This window comes from Oncorhynchus mykiss, chromosome 3 (genome assembly GCF_057628025.1).
Source record: "Oncorhynchus mykiss isolate SJ-2025 chromosome 3, ASM5762802v1, whole genome shotgun sequence".
Lineage (NCBI taxonomy): Eukaryota > Metazoa > Chordata > Actinopteri > Salmoniformes > Salmonidae > Oncorhynchus > Oncorhynchus mykiss.
In genome coordinates this window covers 20,090,331-20,112,906 of record NC_143024.1, presented here as the reverse complement: position 1 = coordinate 20,112,906, position 22,576 = coordinate 20,090,331, and the positions used below count along the sequence as shown (strand labels likewise).

General features: G+C 43.7%; 2 protein-coding genes across 15 annotated transcripts in view; one reads left to right on the top strand and one right to left on the bottom strand.

Moving 5' to 3' along the window:
- Positions 1-96: 96 nt before the first annotated feature.
- LOC110517169 (small ribosomal subunit protein mS29) lies at positions 97-13,189 on the bottom strand. 6 transcript variants are annotated; one of them, XM_090224063.1, is made up of 13 exons: positions 12,970-13,189; positions 12,660-12,701; positions 5,359-5,472; positions 5,169-5,270; positions 4,977-5,085; positions 3,666-3,758; positions 3,438-3,568; positions 1,931-2,011; positions 1,331-1,495; positions 1,090-1,149; positions 916-1,005; positions 586-703; positions 97-504 (listed from the first exon to the last, which is right to left on the bottom strand). In XM_090224063.1, exons 2-13 carry the CDS (start codon positions 12,696-12,698, stop codon positions 419-421), a joined length of 1,188 nt encoding a protein of 395 aa, XP_090080189.1. In that variant the 5' UTR covers positions 12,699-12,701; positions 12,970-13,189; the 3' UTR covers positions 97-418. The 6 variants fall into 6 exon arrangements, with proteins under 6 accessions (XP_090080189.1, XP_090080193.1, XP_090080205.1 ...); XM_090224067.1 differs by lacking the exons at positions 12,660-12,701; positions 12,970-13,189 and adding exons at positions 6,701-6,814; positions 6,932-8,864; XM_090224079.1 differs by lacking the exons at positions 12,660-12,701; positions 12,970-13,189 and adding exons at positions 6,701-6,807; positions 6,932-7,280.
- A 423-nt stretch (positions 13,190-13,612) lies between these two features.
- LOC110520835 (uncharacterized) overlaps positions 13,613-22,576 on the top strand; it is a 36,117-nt gene continuing 27,153 nt past the window's right edge. For 5 of the 9 annotated variants that reach the window (XR_005040454.2, XR_016492534.1, XR_016492536.1 and 2 more), the window contains exons 1-2: positions 13,692-13,887; positions 14,975-15,005. The gene's annotated coding sequence lies outside the window, so the exon portion shown is untranslated. Of the gene's footprint in view, positions 13,888-14,752; positions 15,006-22,576 lie in introns of those variants that run through there. The other 4 variants (XM_036967919.2, XM_090224042.1, XM_090224039.1 and 1 more) reach the window with 4 other exon arrangements.

The following is a 22,576-nucleotide window of genomic DNA, read 5'->3' as shown; positions in this document are numbered from 1 at the left end:
CATTGTGTCAGGTACTCTCTATATTCAAAAGACAAATCACTAACTTTTCGTGAAGAAAATGGCTGTATTGGCTCATATAAAAGAGAACATGAGATCTGACTGTTTATGTATATTTTTATTATGAAAGACACTATCATGCATCACAACAGAATAATTTATGGAGGGACACATACACAACTGCAACGTTATAATCCATGTATGAGTCTGTTGGCGTTTGTCCCATAGAGAATGCTAGTGGCCTTGATGTCGCATGGGCAGCACCATCGAGGGCTTCCGCCATTTTTAAGTGGTCAAAGTAGTCAACTGAGTGGGGATTCCTATGGGTTATAGCCTCAATGGCACTGCCCATGCTGTCACAGATATAAAGCTGAGTCCTATCTCTATGAGTGAGTGGGAGGGTGTGGGCCCATGTGTGATGTTACAGGAAGGCACACAGTCTCTCCAGTACAGAAGGGTTTCTGTTGCTGAGGAAGATCAGTTCTTTCTTCCCTTCCTCTGTCTGACCTTATAGAGAGAAATCTCTCAATCAGTTCAACATGTCAATCTAAACCATCACAAACAGTGGTGAAAGTGAATATCTCTTACTGTGTGGGTGTTGTAGCCAGTGGCGGTCCAGGTAGTAGAGGTAACAGCTCTCAAACTCCTTCTCACTGTAGAGGGAGACTGGTACTGGGATAAATGGGTCCATGCTGTCAAAGCCCTCCTGTAGGAGGAACACAGAGGATAGATGTTTTTAATAGGTGAACTTCTGTTTCTATTTGACTGATGATGCATATAAACACATCAGAAGGGTCTTGTCCAAAAACATCTACATCATTCCCTTGTTAGCCCAGATCAATAGACACCAAGGGTTAGAGGTAGTTTTTGGACTGGACATACAACAACATTAACCAGGGTGTAATCATGACCACTGACCTCTCCCAGCAGCTCCTGGGGCAGGTAGGCAGAGCTTGGAGCGTAGAGAGATCCTGTCTGAGAAAGCGTGGCGATGACCGCCCCTCCACACTGAGGAGAGAGAGAGGAACAGAGGTGTAAATCACAATTGTCTAATGTCTATTACACAGAGGATAACCACCATGCAGTTCTCACCCAGTCATTGTTGATCATCTTCCTCAAGTTATGAACCAACGTCAACTCCTCTGGAGCCACCTGGCAGAGAGGAGAGACACAGAAAAAGTAGAGAGAGAAGGGAAAAGTGACAGGGGAGAGATAGGTCAGTCAAGTAAGCAATCTTTACACAGAAATTACAAAGGCAAAAATGGAAGCAATAGAAATCAACATGTTTTATAGATCCACAGTGAGGTGAATGAATGTATAGGTGTATTAGTACAGGGCTCTTGTCCTCCTTCTTGAGCGTGGTCCTTCCCCAGAGACCGTTGACTCCATCAACAGCCACAGCCAGCCTGAAGCCCCCCTCTGTCCCCCCAGCCTGTAGCCTCAACTCCTTTAGAACTGCCCCCACCACATCACTGCTGCTCTTCACACGAGACACTCCCTGGGGTGAAAAAAACACAGCTTAACAATGTTACGTGGTATGAGATTCTTAAGAGAAGTGCACTGAACCAATTATGTTTCAGAACTGGAGCCCAGACGCAAGGCTTCCACATGAAAACAGTAGGGATTCTGCAATAAAGTCTTTGTTGTCATTCAACAAGAGATTACTTGTTTTCATGCACATTTTTTTATTGAAAAATACTGCACAATACATCTTAGTTAAATATAAAATTGCATGACTAAGATCTCCTTGGCAAAAACGTCATAACAGATTAAGTTATTTTAGATTAATTCCGATTACGGGAAAAATGGACAAACAGCACTATTAACACTCATTTTTCAAGTGAAGGTCTTAAGGGAGCATGCGAGCACACTCGTTCGGCCAAACTGAAGGATGCTGACGCCTTAATAAAGGGCACGTTGACACTGGACTCACCATGTCCACCAGCTCCCCTAGTGGCCGTCCCTCCTCAGTGCTCTCTCTCTTAGTCCACACGTACCGCTGCCTCAACTTGATCTAAAACAACAAGGGGAGACAGTCACAAATACAGGATGCCTCAAGGAGTAAAAATATGCTTAACAACTGTGTGCAATAGTATTTAAAATGACATCTCTGTACCCCACACACACAATTATCAGTAAGGTTCCTAAGTCAAACAATGAATTTCAAGCACAGATTCAACCAAAGGCCAGGGAGCTTTTCCTATGGTTCACAAAGGGCACCTATTGGTAGTTGGGTAAATATACAAATAAAACAGACATTGAATATCCCTTTGAGTATGGTGGAGCTATTATTGATGCACCATCCAAAGTGTAAAATTAAACCCACAACGATACAGGCGGCAATCCTAATGTAGTTTCCGGAGAGGCAGGAACCGCTCAGGGATTTCACCATGAGGCGAATCGTGATTTAAATAAAGTTTGAGTTTAAAGGCTGTGATAGGAGATAACGGAGGATGGATCAACATAGTAGTTATTTCACAATACTAACATAATTGATAGTGAAAAGAAGGAAGCCATCCTGTTTGCAATAAGGCACTAAAGTAGTACTGAAAAAATGTGGTATGAAATTAACTTTTTGTCCTGAATACAAAGCGTTATGTTTTGGGTAAATCCAACACATCACTGAGTATCATGTCATATTTTCAAGAGTGGTGGTGGCTGCATCATGTTATGGGTATGCTTGTCATCGGCAAGGCCTCAAGTTTTTTTTAGGATAAAAATAAACCGACACTGTGAAACAAACAAAGCCAAATAAACACTGGAATTGCTTACCAAGATGACATTGAATGTTTCTGAGTGGCCTAGTTAATTTTTTTTTTTAAAGAATAGGCAAATATTGTACAATCCAGGTATGCAAAGCTCTGAGACTTACCCAGAAAGACTCACAGCTGTAATTGCTGCCAAATGTGATTGACATGTATTAACTCAAATCAAAATATTACTTTTTTATTTTCCATGAATTCAAAAAATAACATGTTTCTTCCACTTTGAGAACTTGTGTAGATCGTTGACAGAAAACAACAATTAAATAAATTTTAATCCGGCTTTGTAACAACAAAATGTGGAAAAAGTCTAGGTGTGTGAATAGTTTCTGAAGGCACTGTATCTTACTTCTAATGTTAGGATTAGGGGATGATAAACTGATCCTAGATTTGTTCCTACAGGCAACACATACAGTGCCAGTCAAAGGTTTGGACACACCTACTCATTCCAGGGTTTCTTTCTTTCTTTCTTTTACTATTTTCCACATTGTAGAATAATAGTGAAGACATCAAAACTATGTAATAACATATGGAATCATGTAGTAACCCAAAAAGTGATTACAGCTTTTTGGGTTTGTACGGTGTACAAAGCCTTGACAGTTTTGCACACCGTGTGTCCAAACTTTTGACAAGCACAGGTACCTGGCGCCCACTATCTATCTGAGGAGGAGGGGCTACCTTGGAGAGGAAGTGTTCATTGGTGGTTCTGAAGTTGCGTAGCCAGTTGGAGGCCTGTATTGGCTGGTCAAAGCGGGAGGCATGGTAGGAGGAGGGCAACAGCTCCTTACAGTTCTTCACCCACAGGTGGGCTATAGAGAGGAGATTATTATCATAATCATTATTATCATCATCATTATTTTGTGTGTCTGTGTGTATGCCACGTCGGGGTGTGTGTGTGTTACTCACCATCTGGTATGTGTAGTACTAGCCATCCTTGTGTGGAGCAGTAGTGGACAGTATGACAGAGAGACATGGTCTTCCCACTGCCCTTCACCCCATCTACACAACCAGTCAAGGTCAACACCAACACCAACCAACATATTGCTGCCAGTAAGATTGCACCTAAATCAACCATTTATCGGATCATCAAGAACTTCAAGGAGAGCGGTTCAATTGTTGTGAAGAAGGCTTCTGGGCACCCAAGAAAGTCCAGCAAGCGCCCGGACCATCTCCTAAAGTTGATTCAGCTGCGGGATCGGGGCACCACCAGTACAGAGCTTGCTCAGGAATAGCAGCAGGCGTGTGTGCATCTGCACGCACAGTGAGGCGAAGACTTTTGGAGGATGGCCTGGTGTCAAGAAGGGCAGCAAAGAAGCCACTTCTCTTCAGGAAAAACATCATGGACAGACTGATATTCTGCAAAAGGTACAGGGCTTGGACTGCTGAGGACTGGGGTAAAGTCATTTTCTCTGATGAATCCCCTTTCCGATTGTTTGGGACATCCGGAAAAAAGCTTGTCCGGAGAAGACAAGGTGAGTGCTACCATCAGTCCTGTGTCATGCCAACAGTAAAGCATCCTGAGACCATTCATGTGTGGGGTTGCTTCTCAGCCAAGGAAGTAGGCTCACTCACAATGTTGCCTAAGAACACAGCTATGAATAAAGAATGGTACCAACACATCCTCAGAGAGCAATTTATCCCAACCACCCAGGAACTGTTTGGTGAAGAACAATGCCTTTTCCAGCATGATGGAGCACCTTTCCACAAGGCAAAAGTGATAACTAAGTGGCTCAGGGAACAAAACATTGATATTTTAGGTCCATTGCCAGGAAACTCCCCAGACCTTAATCCCATTGAGAACTTGTGGTCAATCCTCAAGAGGCAGGTGGACAAACAAAACCCCACAAATTCTGACAAACTCCAAGCATTGATTATGAAAGAATGGGCTGTCAGGATGGATGTGGCCCAGAAGTTAATTGACAGCAAGCCAGAGCAGATTGCAGAGGTCTTGAAAAAGAAGGGTCAACACTGCAAATATTGACTCTCTGCATCAACTTCTGGTAATTGTCAATAAAAGCGTTTGACACTTATGAAATGCTTGTAATTATACTTCAGTATTCCATAGTAACATCTGACAAAATATCTAAAGACACTGAAGCAGCAAACTTTGTGGAAATTAATATCTGTGTCATTCTCAAATGTTTTGGCCACGACTGTATATTAAATGTGTAAAGGTACACTGAGGTGTGATCAGGTATATTAGGTAGGGTAGGATACAGAGTAGGTAGCGCAGGGTGGGCTTGCTGTAGTCAGCTCTTTTCAGGTGAGATATCAGCTCCAGAGCAGGCTGCCTTACCATCACACAGCCCTCGTTAAACGTCTTCACCTGGACATGGGTACAGACAGTCAGTCATACTGTAATAAACACACAAACACACACACACACACACACACACACACACACACAACCTGTTGTTGGTATCTTGGAGGCAGGCCATGGGGGAAGACAGTGTGGAAGTGGGAGGGGGGCACAGTGTAGTACTGCCCTAGGTGCTGTTCTGACTGACAGGCCTGGGGACAGAGGGAGAGGAAACATCAGTACCCTCCACACTTATTACCACATGCTACAGAATAAAGTGTGGTTGATTCTTCCACCTACCGGGTCGTTCTCCTGTGTTCTGAAGATGGAGAATGTCTCCGGTCTCATCTCCATGCCAACCGCCTCCTGCTGCTGGCCACACCCACTGCCATGGAGCGGTCGCACCTGCGCTACCTGTCCGTGACATCATCACATTCCACAGGTAAGAGGCAGGTGTAGAGCGTCTATCATAGTCCAAAACGTGTACGCCTAAGCACAGCAGTGTTCTAGAATTTAGGACCGTTAGAATGAACTACAGTACAGTGGTGAAGCACAAAACACATTTTTACTAGTACCAGAAAGACATCTCCAGAAAGACGTGTACTGTATATGTAGCGCTGACCTTTCAAAATGCATTGATCACATGGAAACTGACATCCCAATGCATCTTAAATGTTAATAAATATTCATAGCTAGCACTAGCTCAAGATGTCCTCTTAAGGAGCCTAACCTCCCTGTTACTCCTTAAGGTCCAAGGACCTTCTGTTATTTTCAGAGGTAGACTGGCTCTGGCAGCCAAAACCATCTAAACGCCAATCGATTCTCAAATGTGATACTAGAAAAATAAAGCCCTTTACTTTTATATCACATCAAAATAATTTAACAAGTGCAAAATATACACATACTGTACACCACAGGAGGATGGTGGCACCTTAATTGGGGAGGACAGGCTCGTGGTAATGGCTGGAGCGGAATCAATGGTATCAAATAAATAAAACATGGTTTCCATGTGTTTAATGCCATTCCATTAGCTCCTTTCCAGTCATTATTATGAACCGGCCTCCCCTCAGCGGCCTCCACTGCTGTATATTGTTTTTAACATTTTTATTTCACCTTTATTTAACCAGTTAGGCTAGCTGAGAAGAAGTTCTCATTTTCAACTGTGACCTGGCCAAGATAAAGCCAAGCAGTGCGACACAAACAACAGAGTTACACATGGAATAAACAAACATGCAGTCAATTATACAATAGAAAAAAGTATATATACAGTGTGTGCAAACGAGGTAGGATAAGGGAGGTAAGGCAATAAATAGGCTATGGTGGAGAAATAATTACAATATAGAAATTAAACACTGGAGTGATAAATGTGCAGAAAATGAGTGTGCAAGTAGAGATACTGGGCTACAAAGGAGCAAAATAAATAACAGTATGGGGGATGAGGTAGTTGGATGGGCTATTTACAGATGGGCTATATACAGGTGCAGTGATCTGCTCTGATAGCTGGTGCTTAAAGTTAGTGAGGGAGATATGGGTCTCCAGCTTCAGTGATTTTTGTAGTTCATTCCAGTCATTGGCAGCAGAGAACTGTAAGGAAAGGCGGCCAAAGGAGGAATTAGCTTTGGGGATGACCAGTGAGATATACCTGCTGGAGCGCGTGCTATGGGTGGGTGCTGCTATGGTGACCAGTGAGCTGAGATAAGGCGGTGCTTTACCGGCGCCGACAGAGATGGCCACCTTGCTTCGCGTTCCCTGGAAACTATGCAGTATTTTGTTTTTTTACGTGTTATTTCTTACATTGGTACCCCAGGTCATCTTAGGTTTCATTACATACAGTTGAGAAGAACTACTGAAAATAAGAGCAGCGTCAACTCACCATCAGTACGACCAAGAATATGACTTTCCCGAAGCGTATCCTGTGTTCTGCCTTCCACCCAGGACAATGGATTGGATGCCAGCCGGTGACCCAAAACAACGACGTCGTAAAAGAGGCAAACGAGACGGTCTTCTGGTCAGGCTCCGGAAATGGGCACATCACGCACCACTCCCTAGCATACTACTCGCCAATGTCCAGTCTCTTGACAACAAGGTTGATGAAATCCGAGCAAGGGTAGCATTCCAGAGAGACATCAGAGACTAACGTTCTTTGCTTCACGGAAACATGGCTAACTCGAGAGACGCTAACGGAGTCGGTGCACCTAGCTGGTTTCTTCACGCATCGCGCCGATAGAAACAAGCATCTTTCAGGTAAGAAGAGGGGCAGGGGGGTATGCCTTATGATTAACGAGACGTGGTGTGATCATAACAACATACAGGAACTCAAGTCCTTCTGTTCACCTGACTACCAAGGGAATTCTCTTCAATTATAAATCACAGCCGTATATATTCCCCCCCAAGCAGACACATCGATGGCCCTGAACAAACTTTATTTGACTCTATGCAAACTGGAAACCACATATCCTGAGGCTGCATTCATTGTAGCTGGGGATTTTAACAAGGCTAATCTGAAAAGACTCCCTAAATTGTATCAGCATATCGATTGCGCAACCAAGGCTGGTAAAACCCTGGATCATTGTTATTCTAACTTCCGCAATGCATATAAGGCACTCCCCCGCCCTCCTTTCGGAAAAGCTGACCACGACTCCATTTTGTTGCTCCCTGCCTACAGACAGAAACTAAAACAAGAAGCTCCCGTGCTCAGGTCTGTTCAACGCTGGTCCGACCAATCTGATTCCACACTTCAAGACTGCTTCGATCACGTGGATTGGGATACGTTCCGTATTGCGTCCAACAACAACATTGATGAATACACTGATTCAGTGAGCGAGTTCATTAGAAAGTGCACTGACGATGTCGTACCCATAGCAACGATTAAAACATTCCCAAAAAAGAAACCGTGGATTGATGGCAGTATTCGCGTGAAACTGAAAGCGTAAACCACTGCTTTTAACCAGGGCAAGGTGACCGGAAACATGACCGAATACAAACAGTGTAGCTATTCCCTCCACAAGGCAATCAAACAAGCTAAGCGCCAGTATAGAGGCAAAGTAGAGTCGTAATTCAACGGCTCAGACACAAGAGGTATGTGGCAGGGTCTACAGTCAATCACGGATTACAAAAAGAAAACCAGCCCCGTCACAGACCAGGATGTCTTGCTCCCAGACAGACTAAATAACTTTTTTGCCCGCTTTGAGGACAATACAGTACTACTGACACGGCCCGCAACCAAAACCTGCGGAATTTCCTTCACTGCAGCCGATGTGAGTTAAACATTAAACGGGTTAACCCTCGCAAGGCTGCAGACCAGACGGCATCCCCAGCCACGTCCTCAGAGCATGCGCAGACCAGTTGGCTGGTGTGTTTACGAACATTTTCAATCAATCCTTATCCCAGTCTGCTGTTCCCACATGCCTGAAGAGGTCCACCATTGTCCCTGTTCCCAAGAAAGCTAAGGTAACTGAGCTAAACGACTACCGCCCCGTAGCACTCAGTTCCGTCATCATGAAGTGCTTTGAGAGACTAGTCAAGGACCATATCACCTCCACCCTACCTGACACCCTAGACCCACTCCAATTTGCTTACCTCCCAAATAGGTCCACAGACGACGCAATCACACTGCCCTAACCCATCTGGACAAGAGGAATACCTATGTGAGAATGCTGTTCATCGACTACAGCTCAGCATTTAACACCATAGTACCCTCCAAACTCATCATCAAGCTCGAGACCCTGCGCAACTGGGTACTGGACTTCCTGACGGGCCGCCCCCAGGTGGTGAGGGTAGGTAACATCTCCACCCCGCTGATCCTCAACACTGGGACCCCACAAGGGTGCGCTCTGAGACCTCTCCTGTACTCCCTGTTCACCCACGACTGTGTGGCCATGCACGCCTCCAACTCAATCATCAAGTTTGCGGACGACACTACAGTGGTATGCTTGATTACCAACAACGACGAGACGGCCTACAGGGAGGAGGTGAGGGCCTCGGAGTGTGGTGTCAGGAAAATAACCTCACACTCAACGTCAACAAAACAAAGGAGATGATTGTGGACTTCAGGAAACAGCAGAGGGAGCACCCCCCTATCCACATCGACGGGACAGTAGTGGAGAGGTTAGTAAGTTAAGTTCCTCGGCGTACACATCACGGATAAACTGAATTAGTCCACCCACACAGACAGCGTCGTGAAGAAGGCGCAGCAGCGCCTCTTCAACCTCAGGAGGCTGAAGAAATTCAGCTTGTCACCAAAAGCACTCACAAACTTCTACAGATGCACAATCGAGAGAGCATCCTGTCGGGCTGTATCACCGCCTGGTACGGCAACTGCTCCGCCCACAACCATAAGGCTCTCCAGTGGGTAGTGAGGTCTGCACAACGCATCACCGGGGGCAAACTACCTTCCCTCCAGGACACCTAAACCACCCGATGTCACAGGAAGGCCATAAAGATCATCAAGGACAACAACCATCCGAGCCACTGCCTGTTCACCCCGCTATCATCCATGGATTTTTTATGAATTTATTTGCAAATTATGGTGGAAAATAAGTATTTGGTCACCTACAAACAAGCAAGATTTCTGGCTCTCACAGACCTGTAACCTCTTCTTTAAGAGGCTCCTCTGTCCTCCACTCGTTACCTGTATTAATGGCACCTGTTTGAACTTGTTATCAGTATAAAAGACACCTGTCCACAACCTCAAACAGTCACACTCCACTATGGCCAAGACCAAAGAGCTGTCAAAGGACACCAGAAACAAAATTGTAGACCTGCACCAGGCTGGGAAGACTGAATCTGCAATAGGTAAGCAGCTTGGTTTGAAGAAATCAACTGTGGGAGCAGTTATTAGGAAATGGTAGACATACAAGACCACTGATAATCTCCCCCGATCTGGGGCTCCACGCAAGAACTCACCCCATGAGGTCAAAATTATCACAAGAACGGTGAGCAAAAATCCCAGAACCACACGGGGGGACCTAGTGAATGACCTGCAGAGAGCTGGGACCAAAGTAACAAAGCATACCATCAGTAACACACTACGCCACCAGGGACTCAAATCCTGCAGTGCCAGACGTGTCCCCCCGCTTAAGCCAGTACATGTCCAGGCCCGTCTGAAGTTTGCTAGAGAGCATTTGGATGATCCAGAAGAAGATTGGGAGAATGTCATATGGTCAGATGAAACCAAAATACAACTTTTTGGTAAAAACTCAACTCGTCGTGTTTGGAGGACAAAGAATGCTGAGTTACATCCAAAGAACACCATACCTACTGTGAAGCATGGGGGTGGAAACATCATGCTTTGGGGCTGTTTTTCTGCAAAGGAACCAGGATGACTGATCCGTGTAAAGGAAAGAATGAATGGGGCCATGTATCGTGAGATTTTGAGTGAAAACCTCCTTCCATCAGCAAGGGCATTGAAGATGAAACGTGGCTGGGTCTTTCAGCATGACAATGATCCCAAACACACCGCCCGGCAACGAGAGAATGGCTTCGTAAGAAGCATTTCAAGGTCCTGGAGTGGCCTAACCAGTCTCCAGATCTCAACTCCATAGAAAATCTTTGGAGGGAGTTAAAAGTCCATGTTGCCCAGCAACAGCCCCAAAACATCACTGCTCTAGAGGAGATCTGCATGGAGGAATGGGCCAAAATACCAGCAACAGTGTGTGAAAACCTTGTGAAGATTTACAGAAAACCTTTGACCTCTGTTATATACCCTTTGTTGGCAATGACAAAGTATTAAAAAACTTTTGTTATTGACCAAATACTTATTTTCCACCATAATTTGTAAATAAATTCATTAAAAATCCTACAATGTGATTTTCTGGATTTTTTTTCTTCTAATTTTGTCTGTCATAGTTGAAGTGTACCTATGATGAAAATTAGGCCTCTCATCTTTTTAAGTGGGAGAACTTGCACAATTGGTGGCCGACTAAATACTTTTTTGCCCCACTGTATATAGTACAAGTGAAGAGTTTAGCCACGATTACTCATTCAAGGCTCTTTATTTTCACTATTTTCTACATTGTAGAATGATAGTGAAGACATCAAAACTATGAAATAACACATGGAATCATGTAGCAACCAAAAAAGGTGTTACATTTTATATTTGAGATTCTTCACTTCAAAGTAGCAATCCTTTGCCTTGATGACAGCTTTGCACACTCTAGGCATTCTCTCAAACAGCTTCACCTGGAATGCTTTTCCAACAGTCTTGAAGGAGTTCCCACATATTCTGAGCACTTGTTGGCTGATTTTCCTTCACTCTGTGGTCCAACTCATCCCAAACTATCTTAATTGGGTTGAGGCCGGGTGATTGTGTTTTGGCCAGGTCATCTGATGCAGCACTCCATCACTCTCCTTCTTGGTCAAATTGCCCTTACACAACCTGAAGGGGTTTTGGGTCATTGTCCTGTTAAAAAAACAAATGATAGTCCCACTAAGCCCAAGCCAGATGAGATGGCGTATTGCTGCAGAATGCTGTGGTAGGCATGCTGGTTAAGTGTGCCTTGAATTTGAAATCAATCACTGACAGTGTCACCAGCAAAGCACTCCCACACCATCACACCTCCATGCTTCACGGTGGGAACCACACATGCTGAGATCATCCGTTCACCTACTGTGCATCTCACAAAGACATGGCGGATGCAACCAAACATCTCAAATTTGGACTCATCAGACAAAAAGGACAGATTTCTACCAGTCTAATGTCCATTGCTCGTGTTTCTTGGCAAAAGCAAGTCTCTTCTTATTGGTGTCCTTTAGCAGTTGTTTCTTTGCAGCAATTCAACTTGGTCTTTTACCAAATAGGGTTATCTTCAGTATACCACCCCTGCCTTGTCACAACACAACTGATTGGCTCAAATGCAGTAAGGAAATAAATTCCACAAATAAACTTACCAAGGTATACCTCTCGATTGAAATGTATTCCAGGTGACGATGTCATGAAGCTGGTTGAGAGAATAGCAAGTGTGCAGAGCTTTGAGCTTTTCATTGTTTTGATGTCGTCAACATTATTCTACAATTTAGAAAATAGTAAAAATAAAAACCCTGGAATGAGTAGGTGTCCAAACTTTTGACTGGTACTGTATTTTTTTATTTATTGTTTCTCGCTGATATGAAAGATAAGGAAGTGATGCAGGTTAATGTTCAGACTGAGTGTTGGGGCTCTTAACTAAACATCCCCATACAGAAGATGCCTTCGTCCAATGACTTATGTGTAATGGAAATGAGAGTTGAGTCAGCACATAACAATTAAGTATAAGGGACTATAGTATTTGTGCAAGCCTCAAGCTCTCTTCATTCTATTAATCAATCAGACACTTACCGACAGTTGTAGCTGCTTTGTGTGATGTATTGTTCTCTACCTTCTTGCCAATTTGTGCTGTTGTCTGTGCCCAAAAATGTTTGTACCATGTTTTGTGCTGCTACCATGTTGATTTGTCATGTGTTGCTGCCTTGCTATGTTGTTTTCTTAAGTCTCTCTTTGGGAAGCTTTTTTGCCTTTTTGGTAGGCCGTCATTGTAAATAAGAATTTGTTCTTAACCGACTTGCCTTGTTAAATAGAATAAATAAAGCTATGAATGTCATGGGATCTAGCACCATGGACTCACCGTTTGTCGTAATCTCAAGGATAGTCTGTGAAGGGCCATGGTCTGGAACATGAATAAGTACATAAACCCAGGTCAGTTTACACAGTTACACTGGTGCCATCTGTACTATTGCAGGGGCGACCTTCACTGTAAAATAATGACTATGTTATTAGGACTAGCAATGTAATCTAAACTCAATAGCTAGCTAACCTTGCATTAGCTAGCTAGATATCTGCTAGCAAGACACTGCAACATGCATCCTTGTTTTACAGTAACGTTACACTGCAGCAAGACTACAACAACTGTAGGTACACAACAACAATTTACCAACCAATTAATTCATTAAATTCCAAATGAAAATCCAAACAGGCAAGGTCATGTAGTTTTAGACGGTTCAGGTCTATTTTGAAAACACAGAAGAGTTGCACAATTTCGGTCGAACTGTCACGGTGCTAAATCCGTGGTAGTCGCCATTTTGGTTTGTAGACGAAGGATGTTACGTAGAGAGCTCAAATATGCGCATCGTTTGCGCAAATCCAGATGTCATCCACAGTTTTTTTTAGAGCTAGGTGGTCTTATTTAGAACCAGTCCGATTTAAAAATAATAATAATAATCTATATATACAAAATAAATAAGAGTCTACAGTTGGATAACCGAATGGTGGGTGATGAGAATAGTTGGCCTAAAATAGATTTAAGTCAATAGACCTAGGATTTAGGCCTATAGGTTTGCAAGGGTTATGACAGGAGGGGGGAAAAACCTCTATAAACATTCTCAGGATGATTCTATGCAAGATGGTCCCATACATTTCAAATTGGAGTATGCGGGAATGAAACAAAAAAAAAAAAATGTTTTCGTTAGTAAACATAATTATAGCCTTAGGCCTAATATTTGACATTCAACCACAATAATGCTCGATAGAGATCATTTTTCAAATGAAATACAATTTCTAAACAATAAAAAAAAAAACAGTAGGCTTTGGCAGTATAGGCTTACAGTCTACTGGATCTCCCATAGCGCACATCAATCACCCTTCTCTCCCTCCCTTCTCTCCCGCCTCTTGGAGCTCCTGAAAGAGTGTGCCGTGTGTTGCTTTCAGCTTGTTTGAGACTGCTGTAACCTTCTACTCAGTGCTTCTACTACGGGCGCTTTCCGCTCAGAAGCCCCCGTTTTGTGAATGGGCTTCAGTCCGCTCTAACTTCAACCGTGCCCGGGTAGCGCAAGGAACGAATTCAGATATGCAAACAGGTAACTGCTTGGGAAAGAAGGGCCAAGAGAAAGCCAGGCTTGATATGTCGTCGCCATTTTGTTAGTTTTTTTTATATCATTATGTATTTCTAAATCATTTAGGCTATTTTGTGAACATAAGTTTTTAGCTACTTTTAAAAATCATTTAGATGCACATTGAACTGTTCAGGTATTTTATTATTTCGGCCAACTGCACATCCAGCTTCTGAATGGATTGTCTAATGAAAGTTGCCTTTGCTAAGAGATTGCTGGCGTATGTGTTCATCATTTATTACGAGTGTAGCTCGCAACGATGCAATCTAATAGAAAGCCTAGCTGTCAGCAATGTTTTGGCACAGAATGACGCAGTCTCGCGGGGGGCGTTCACCGTTCTCGAGCACAGTGCACGATCTGATCAGTCTGAAGGAAACAATGTAGCCTAACTTTCCCTTTCCCTGGCTGGCTGAGAAACAGTTACAAAATAAACTAAACAAAACTGGCCCGCGAGTGATAACCCACCTCCCCCATTTTTATTACAAAATAAAACATAGGATTTTGTTTATGTAAAAAAAAAAAAAAAAAATCTAAAATGACAAGGAATTCAGCTGCACATTTGTTTAATTTAGGAAACATGTTCCCAAGTATACCACAAATTAAAAAAGGGACATGTCTTTTGTATGTGATCATGTCTCAATGTAATCAAGGTATGAAATGATTGTTATTTTCAATATACAATCTATTATTGGTATTAGTTGTGGTGAATTTGCAGCATTATTATAATGATGTCCCGGCCCATAACCATCGACTCCGCGGCTGAATCTAGTTGCCTTCGCCTGCTGTACTGTAACTAGCTCTCCACCTAGCTGTCGAGACAAGTTACTACGGAGAATGCTGCTGTAGTGTCTTCAACCGAGCGCTATGAAAACCGCCGCGCAAATGTTGTTCTCTTCTGTATCCAGCCAGCCTATGCGTAGGGTTTCCTAGGAGGAGTAGGCCTAGCGACTTTAGTTATGTAACCAAACCAATATCTGAATACAGTGCATGATTGTTGACGGTTGTCGAGAGGATAGGACAGTATCACCAAGCTCTCTTATCTTCTCTAATGTAGACTAAACGCAGTTCTGGGACGCGCACGCTCGGTAAGTAGCACGAATCTCTCTAATTTTGTAACATATCAAACCATCATGTTATGTTAGTTAGTAAGTATATGCTAGCGTGCTGTATCACAGCGTTGCAACAATATGGCATCTATCATATCATTGTGTGGGACCAGGGTTGAATTTTCCCAGCACAGACTGTGATAATATTTATTAAGCCAATGTTGCTGACACAAGTATTATACGGCAGGCAGAGGACAGATGAGGGCGAGGAAAGGGGAATGGACTCGTCACACAAAAAATACTCTATCACCACAGAGAATTGTGATAACTGACAGACATGTAATAGTTTAATGGTTCAAGCCGTTGTGCAATTATATGTTTTATTGGCAGATGTTCTATGAAATAGGCTATATGAATGACAACAACAACAACAATGGCACGTGTCATGTCATCACCTACGTTATGGGTCTGCGTAATGCCTACAAGCTATCATAGTTCACACGATGCATCGCCATTCGCAAAATTAACTAGTGCGAAATGTTGACATGACAGTGACACCGTGAACGGGGTAGAGCACACAAGTGAGTCCGGTACTGGACATCCCTCCGCTCTAGATCAGCCAGCCAGTGTAGCGACCAGGGTACACAATGTACGACCCACCGACCAAGAGCCTGATACAGCCAGTAATAACTGTGAAGAGAAGGGCAGAGAGTGTGCGTGTGTCACAACATTAGCTCTCTGAGATACATTGGTAACGAACATGTTAAGACTCCTGGGGGGAACTGATAATCTATTATTGAGAATGTAATTGTATTGGATTCATCGTTTGTGTGTGTCTCCAAAAGGTTTGATCCAATATCAAATTATTAGAGATGCACAAATTGTTTTTGCACCCATCATGTGTCATGTGCGTAATGGTCATGTGAGGTGAAATGTGCATATTTTGGGATGTGAACACTGTTTGTTTGTTTGACCTGACGAAGATCCGTTTCAGATGGAAACGTTGTCAATAAAGCTGTGAATTGGGAGCTTTAACAGTGTGAGGGCCTTCTTGTTCTTTACTACTGTTCTTTATTAGCCTAGCACCTATGTTTTTAAGGATGTGTGTATGACCACAAACTTTTCTCTGTGTGTGTCTCATCAGCTTGTATGGAGTAGCGATACCACTTAGTATACTGCAATACTATCTCAACCGATCACTATCATGTACACTACATGACCAAAAGTATATGGACACCTGCTCGTCGAACATCTCATTCCAAAATCATAGGCATTAATATGGAGCTGGTCACCCCCTTCCCCCACCACCCCTTTGCTGCTATACAGTGCCTTGCGAAAGTATTCGGCCCCCTTGAACTTTGCGACCTTTTGCCACATTTCAGGCTTCAAACATAAAGATATAAAACTGTATTTTTTTGTGAAGAATCAACAACAAGTGGGACACAATCATGAAGTGGAACGACATTTATTGGATATTTCAAACTTTTTTAACAAATCAAAAACTGAAAAATTGGGCGTGCAAAATGATTCAGCCCCCTTAAGTTAATACTTTGTAGCGCCACCTTTTGCTGCGATTACAGCTGTAAGTCTCTTGGGGTATGTCTCTATCAGTTTTGCACATCGAGAGACTGACATTTTTTCCCATTCCTCCTTGCAAAACAGCTCGAGCTCAGTGAGGTTGGATGGAGAGCATTTGTGAACAGCAGTTTTCAGTTCTTTCCACAGATTCTCGATTGGATTCAGGTCTGGACTTTGACTTGGCCATTCTAACACCTGGATATGTTTATTTTTGAACCATTCCATTATAGATTTTGCTTTATGTTTTGGATCATTGTCTTGTGGGAAGACAAATCTCCGTCCCAGTCTCAGGTCTTTTGCAGACTCCATCAGGTTTTCTTCCAGAATGGTCCTGTATTTGGCTCCATCCATCTTCCCATCAATTGTAACCATCTTCCCTGTCCCTGCTGAAGAAAAGCAGGCCCAAACCATGATGCTGCCACCACCATATTTGACAGTGGGGATGGTGTGTTCAGCTGTGTTGCTTTTACGCCAAACATAACGTTTTTCATTGTTGCCAAAAAGTTCAATTTTGGTTTCATCTGACCAGAACACATTCTTCCACATGTTTGGTGTGTCTCCCAGGTTGCTTGTGGCAAACTTTAAACGACACTTTTTATGGATATCTTTAAGAAATGGCTTTCTTCTTGCCAATCTTCCATAAAGGCCAGATTTGTGCAATATACAACTGATTGTTGTCCTATGGACAGAGTCTCCCACCTCAGCTGTAGATCTCTGCAGTTCATCCAGAGTGATCATGGGCCTCTTGGCTGCATCTCTGATCAGTCTTCTCCTTGTATGAGTTGAAAGTTTAGAGGGACGGCCAGGTCTTGGTAGATTTGCAGTGGTCTGATACTCCTTCCATTTCAATATTATCGCTTGCACAGTGCTCCTTGGGATGTTTAAAGCTTGGGAAATCTTTTTGTATCCAAATCCGGCTTTAAACTTCTTCACAACAGTATCTCGGACCTGCCTGGTGTGTTCCTTGTTCTTCATGATGCTCTCTGCGCTTTTAACGGACCTCTGAGACTATCACAGTGCAGGTGCATTTATACGGAGACTTGATTACACACAGGTGGATTGTATTTATCATCATTAGTCATTTAGGTCAACATTGGATCATTCAGAGATCCTCACTGAAGTTCTGGAGAGAGTTTGCTGCACTGAAAGTAAAGGGGCTGAATAATTTTGCACGCCCAATTTTTCAGTTTTTGATTTGTTAAAAAAGTTTGAAATATCCAATAAATGTCGTTCCACTTCATGATTGTGTCCCACTTGTTGTTGATTCTTCACAAAAAAATACAGTTTTATATCTTTATGTTTGAAGCCTGAAATGTGGCAAAAGGTCGCAAAGTTCAAGGGGGCCGAATACTTTCGCAAGGCACTGTAACAGCCTTCTGGAAGGCTTTTCACTAGATCATCAAAAAGAAAGGAGGACCAAGGCACTCTTTACATAATGAATTAAAATGCCTTTATTAGTATGGCATGTTCAATAGAAACAACGTTTTAAAAATCTGACGCGTTTCGGCTGCATGGCCTTCATCAGGGAGTACAAAAAAAAGGAATACAATGTCCTCTTTTGAACAGCTTTTCCAATTAGCCCTAATTTGAAGAGGGAGTGGTTAAAAAATTGATTGGACACATCTAGTAAACAATACTATACACATTACAAAGTGAAATACTGTAGCTATGTTATCATAAAAATACATCTCCAAGCTAGAATTATCAGAAGGTGTAGGGACTTGTAGTGCCTTGCCATGGTGTAGGGACTTGTAGTGCCTTGCCATGGTGGACTTGTAGTGCCTTGCCATGGTGTAGGGACTTGTAGTGCCTTGCCATGGTGGACTTGTAGTGCCTTGCCATGGTGTAGGGACTTGTAGTGCCTTGCCATGGTGTAGGGACTTGTAGTGCCTTGCCATGGTGTAAGGACTTGTATTGCCTTGCCATGGTGTAGGGACTTGTAGTGCCTTGCCATGGTGGACTTGTAGTGCCTTGCCATGGTGTAAGGACTTGTAGTGCCTTGCCATGGTGTAGGGACTTGTAGTGCCTTGCCATGGTGTAGGGACTTGTAGTGCCTTGCCATGGTGGACTTGTAGTGCCTTGCCATGGTGTAAGGACTTGTAGTGCCTTGCCATGGTGTAGGGACTTGTAGTGCCTTGCCATGGTGTAAGGACTTGTAGTGCCTTGCCATGGTGTAAGGACTTGTAGTGCCTTGCCATGGTGTAAGGACTTGTAGTGCCTTGCCATGGTGTAGGGACTTGTAGTGCCTTGCCATGGTGGACTTGTAGTGCCTTGCCATGGTGTAAGGACTTGTAGTGCCTTGCCATGGTGTAGGGACTTGTAGTGCCTTGCCATGGTGTAAGGACTTGTATTGCCTTGCCATGGTGTAGGGACTTGTAGTGCCTTGCCATGGTGGACTTGTAGTGCCTTGCCATGGTGTAAGGACTTGTAGTGCCTTGCCATGGTGTAGGGACTTGTAGTGCCTTGCCATGGTGTAAGGACTTGTAGTGCCTTGCCATGGTGTAGGGACTTGTAGTGCCTTGCCATGGTGTAGGGACTTGTAGTGCCTTGCCATGGTGTAAGGACTTGTAGTGCCTTGCCATGGTGTAGGGACTTGTAGTGCCTTGCCATGGTGTAGGGACTTGTAGTGCCTTGCCATGGTGTAAGGACTTGTAGTGCCTTGCCATGGTGTAGGGACTTGTAGTGCCTTGCCATGGTGTAGGGACTTGTAGTGCCTTGCCATGGTGTAGGGACTTGTAGTGCCTTGCCATGGTGTAGGGACTTGTAGTGCCTTGCCATGGTGTAGGGACTTGTAGTGCCTTGCCATGGTGTAGGGACTTGTAGTGCCTTGCCATGGTGTAGGGACTTGTAGTGCCTTGCCATGGTGTAGGGACTTGTAGTGCCTTGCCATGGTGTAGGGACTTGTAGTGCCTTGCCATGGTGTAGGGACTTGTAGTGCCTTGCCATGGTGTAGGGACTTGTAGTGTCTTGCCATGGTGTAGGGACTTGTAGTGCCTTGCCATGGTGTAAGGACTTGTAGTGCCTTGCCATGGTGTAAGGACTTGTAGTGCCTTGCCATGGTGTAAGGACTTGTAGTGCCTTGCCATGGTGTAGGGACTTGTAGTGTCTTGCCATGGTGTAGGGACTTGTAGTGCCTTGCCATGGTGTAAGGACTTGTAGTGCCTTGCCATGGTGTAAGGACTTGTAGTGCCTTGCCATGGTGTAGGGACTTGTAGTGTCTTGCCATGGTGTAGGGACTTGTAGTGTCTTGCCATGGTGTAGGGACTTGTAGTGCCTTGCCATGGTGTAAGGACTTGTAGTGCCTTGCCATGGTGTAAGGACTTGTAGTTACAAGTTACAGTTAATGAAATGCTTGTCGTAATACTCCATTTTGGAAGCTGTGTCAACAAAATATTTCTTCTGTGCAATATTTTAATATTTTTCTTCTGTTGCAATGGTTACATTTAAAAGAACCCTTGGGTTTGTGGTCAAGCCACGTTTTTTGAGAGTCACCCGGAAGATAACTGTGAACTAATTTGTCATTTAGGGTAGGACATCTCTTAAAGCTGATGACTGGTGGCTCAGGAAAGACTTGGCATAGTAGCGTATAACTTTGGATGATTCCCCAATTATTTTTAATGATTATTTTAATGTTCTCTGCTTCAGTGCTGTATTTTGTAACAGAATACACTCTCTGATGTATCACAAGGCTCTCCCCTTCACAACAAGTTCTCTCTGTCATGTAATCCAGCCCTTATACCTGCATCTTTCAGGACCTGAACGCTGTAGCCCCGATTCAAGAAGCGATTCTCCAATTCAGCAGATTTGACACTGTGGTCTGTTTCCTGATCGCAAATTCTGCGGACTCTTTGGAATTGGCCATATGGAATATTCTCTTTTAGCCTTCTGGGGTGAAAGCTGTCTGCCCTCAGAATGGTATGCCCATCTGTAGGCTTCCTAAAGATTGATGTGTGCAAACAACCGCTGTCATTTTTACTAATGTCGAGGTCCAAAAAATGAATGTTATCCTTGCTGTACTCCATAGTTAGTTTGATGTTAGGGTTAATGTTGTTAAGGTATTGGTGGAAGGAAATAAGTTCATCTTCCGAGCCGGACCAGAACAGGCAAACATCATCAATATAGCGTCCCCACCACATAATCCGGTCAAAGAAATGGTTATTAGAAGGATCCAAAATGAAGTCATTTACCCAAGTACAAACCAGCATAGGAAGGGCTAGATGTTGGAACATTGCTGCTGGGACTTGCTTCCATTCAGCCACAAGATCATTAATGAGGTCGAGCACTGATGTTGGGCGATTAGGACTGGCTCGCAGTCTGCGTTCCAATTCATCCCAAAGGTGTTCGATGGAGTTGAGGTCAGGGTTCTGTGCAGGCCAGTCAAGTTCTTCCACACCGATCTCGACAAACCATTTCTGTATGGACACCACTTGTGTTTGGTAGCTCAGCTTGTGTTTGGCTGCTCGGCCATGGAAACCCATTTAATGAAGCTCCTGACCAACAGTTATTGTGTTGACGTTGCTTTCAGAGGCAGTTTGGAACTCGGTAGTGAGCGTTGCAGCTGAGGACAGACGATGTGCTACACGCTTCAGCACTCGGGGTCCCATTCTGTCAACTTGTGTGGCCTACCACTTTGTGGTTGCCCCTAGATGTTTCCATTTTACAATAACAGCACTTACAGTTGACCAGGGCAGCTCGAGCAGGGCAGACATTTTATGAATTGACTTGATGGAAAAGTGGCATCCTATGACGGTGCCACGTTGAAAGTCGCTGAGCTCTTCAGTAAGGCCATTCTACTGACAATGTTTGTCTGTGGAGATTGCATGGCTGTGTGCACAATTTTATACACCTGTCAGCAACGGATGTGGCTGAAATAGCCGAATCCCCACATTTGAAGGGGTGTCCACATACCTTTGTATATATAGCGTATAATGGGATGCTCTGTCAGTAGTGTGTTGTCATAGAGATGCTAATGTACTAGTAGTTATGGCTGATAACAGTGACAGTCTGATGGAGATAGTTGGATATGAGAGGGCCATTACAATGGTTTAACCCACTGCTTGTTGAGTGCTGAGGATCACAATGATAATAGTGGCAAGTCTATCCATCACTCTGACATCTGCAATAGCTGTAGACCCGCTACTTAAAGGCAGACTGAGCTAAATGACTTTGCCAGAATCAGCACCGGAGATAATGAGAAGAGCAAGATGCAAGACTTCACTCACTCAGTCACACAAAGTATCTGCGCATGTGCAGGGGTTCGCTTCACGCTGTTCACAGAGTGGTAGCCAGGGCATCGAAACAGAAAAGTTGAGCCAATGCTCAATTACAGTAGTTGTTGCGAAAATTGACTCACTATGCTGTTTACTTTCTGCATCTACGTCGTATCGCTGAGTCTACTTTTAATGTTGAGATATCGTCGACTGCTGGTTAATTATCACGACAGACACTTCCTTGGAACAGACAGACAGGTTGTTTATAGGACTGAGGGTCATAACATTCATATTTAGTCATAGTGAATAATACGATGAGCTTTTTTTCTGTGCAGTATGTATTGGCCACACCTCTTTCCTCAGTCTATCTACATATAGGCTACGTGTGGGCCTGCTTGTTGACTCATGGCACTTGTACTTGTGTTATCTAAACACATGGGGCGGCAGGGTAGGCTAGTGGTTAGAGCGTTGGACTAGTAACCGGAAGGTTGTGAGTTCAAACCCCCGAGCTGACAAGGTACAAATCTGTCGTTCTGCCCCATGTGGGCAGTTAACCCACTGTTCCCAGGCCGTCATTGAAAATAAGAATTTGTTCTTAACTGACTTGCCTGGTTAAATAAAGGTAAAATAAAATAAAAAAAACATAATTTTGTCTATTCTATAATGCCATATTCTGAAAAGTAAAGGTATTTCAACCTGTCACTCAATCTAGCCAACTTGACATTGTATTGGCAAACAGGGCTAAACTATATTGTCACTGTGACTTCCACAATATGTATTCTCTCTCTCTCTCTCTCTCTCTCTCTCTCTCTCTCTCTGTGT